Below are 1,913 nucleotides of genomic sequence, written 5' to 3'. Positions count from 1 at the left end.
TATCGACAAAAGAGAAATGAAAAACGAATTATTAGGCAAACAACGCTGAAATATACATTTTCAAAAACGACAGACTTGTTTCTGTACGATAAACAGGGTTTTGTTTTGTTTTTTCCAAGCACTTCACATTTTAGATTTACCCAAGTGGGGGAAATTTTGTAGAATGTTTCTAACCAAAATAAGTGGGATACATTGGGATGAAACAGCATTCAGTCGCTGACATCCATGTCTTCTTCGTGGCGATCATCAGCGCCGTTAACTTTGGCCTGCTTTACGAGCCGGGTTGAGCCGTTTCCCTCCACAGACTGAGGAGACATGGCAGAGTCGTCTGAATCCTTCCTCTCCTCCCTTTCCTTCTCGCTGTCATAACCTTGTTCCTCTTCATCATAATCTCTAGTGATCTGTATGACAAAAAAAATATAAGACAAAAACAAAACATTGGGTCACTGGATGTTTTCTACGCAAGCTGACAGTAGAACCGATTCCCATAGTTTCAGAATAAAGTTTCTGCAGATACAAAACAAACCTTAATATCTCCTTTGTCTCCATCTGATTTTCTTTCCCGCTCCCGCTCTTTGTCCTTACTTTTCTTTTTCTTGCTAGTAGAGCGTTCTCGTTCCTCGCGAACGCGTTCCTTATCACTCCTGCGTTCCCTCTCTCTGTCCTTGTCCCTCTTTTTTTCCTTCTTGTGCCTGTGCAAAGTAGAGAGAAAATCCCAATGAAACTTCAACACGGGCAACATAATTCTAAGGAAAATTAGTGTGGTCATGCAATGAAACCTGACATGATTAAACTAGGGATTTTCCACCTTTTTAATGCAAAAACACCGTCTCCATAGTCAACTTTCTAAAGCTCCCCAGTTATTTACATTGATTTGAAAATATAAAAGTGCTACAGAAGAAAGAGAAAGACAAAAGGAAAGAAGCATGGAAGGAAAAATATACAAGAAAAATAAAATCTTAATAATGAAAACATTTTCCCAGTTTCTTATTTCATTTGTCCCTAATTATTGAGCCTTTAAATTCCACACTTTGCAATATTTTGTAGACCGTCAAGAAGACCTGTCAAACATCACAGTACACTAACCTTCGAGGGGAAGGAGAGGGAGAAACTCTCCTTTTAGGAGACTTCTTTGGAGATCGGCTGGCGGTGCGACTTCTCCTGCGCCTCCTGTGGAGCAGATCAGAAGGGTCACTGGCATAAAGAGTTAAATAAGCCCAAGTATATAGGAAAGGTATAAAGGCTGTAAAAATGTATGGTTTCAAAACAGTTACAAATGTCTTAATTCTTTGGTTTAAACCAAATGATTCTCTGGCCTCCTGTTGCTATCCACTGAAAGGCAGCTGGCTGAAAATCAGCTTCTACACTTTTCTCCTGTTTGCTATGAAACATTTCTGATAAAAAAAAAAAGGAACAAAGAATAGTTATAAGGACACTTAAATATAACCAACCATGAGCTCTATGAGCAGATAGCTCAGCCTATGAGCAAATCTGGCTAATTTCAGGGTGTTATATTTGTGTTACTCTACAAATAGGGGAAAAATATCATTATGTGTAATACACTGTTAAACTACCACTGAATTTAGAGTATGTTTGTTTTATTGCTAAGGTCAATCTTAGCAGTCTTAAATAGAATTAGACAGTTTTTGTTTACTTTCTAAGAATCATAAGGTGAAACTAGAAAATTCCTGCAGAAATTTTGAGGGGCATGCCAAAGTGTGCCCGTCGGCTTGGAAACCAGCATTCTGATGCTAAAAATTAGCATTAATGCTAAAGAAAGCTGCAATGTAGTCAATAACCTGTGGCGAGTCAGAAGCATGTGGACTAAGTTCTACCTGTACCATTAAGCATGTTAAAATGAATGCATAATCTAAAATTAGCCAAAATGCTAATTTTAGCATCAGAATGCTGGT

The 1,913-nt window shown here is 38.2% G+C and overlaps 1 protein-coding gene across 2 annotated transcripts in view; it reads right to left on the bottom strand.

Moving 5' to 3' along the window:
* Positions 1-108: 108 nt before the first annotated feature.
* LOC106951637 (serine/arginine-rich splicing factor 11-like) overlaps positions 109-1,913 on the bottom strand; it is a 15,967-nt gene continuing 14,162 nt past the window's right edge. The window contains exons 10-12 of one of the 2 annotated variants that reach the window (XM_015039293.1): positions 1,087-1,170; positions 527-692; positions 109-401 (exon numbers count right to left, since the gene is read on the bottom strand). In XM_015039293.1, the coding sequence (XP_014894779.1) occupies positions 210-401; positions 527-692; positions 1,087-1,170 (442 nt within the window). In that variant the 3' untranslated portion in view covers positions 109-209. The remainder of the gene's footprint in view (positions 402-526; positions 693-1,086; positions 1,171-1,913) is intronic. The other variant, XM_015039295.1, reaches the window with a different exon arrangement.

Source organism: Poecilia latipinna, unplaced genomic scaffold (genome assembly GCF_001443285.1).
Source record: "Poecilia latipinna isolate Pla-1442-1.1 unplaced genomic scaffold, P_latipinna-1.0 Scaffold27, whole genome shotgun sequence".
In the NCBI taxonomy this organism is placed as follows: Eukaryota; Metazoa; Chordata; class Actinopteri; order Cyprinodontiformes; family Poeciliidae; genus Poecilia; species Poecilia latipinna.
Note: the sequence above shows the minus strand (reverse complement) of the source record. Positions and strands in the feature narration are given on the sequence as shown.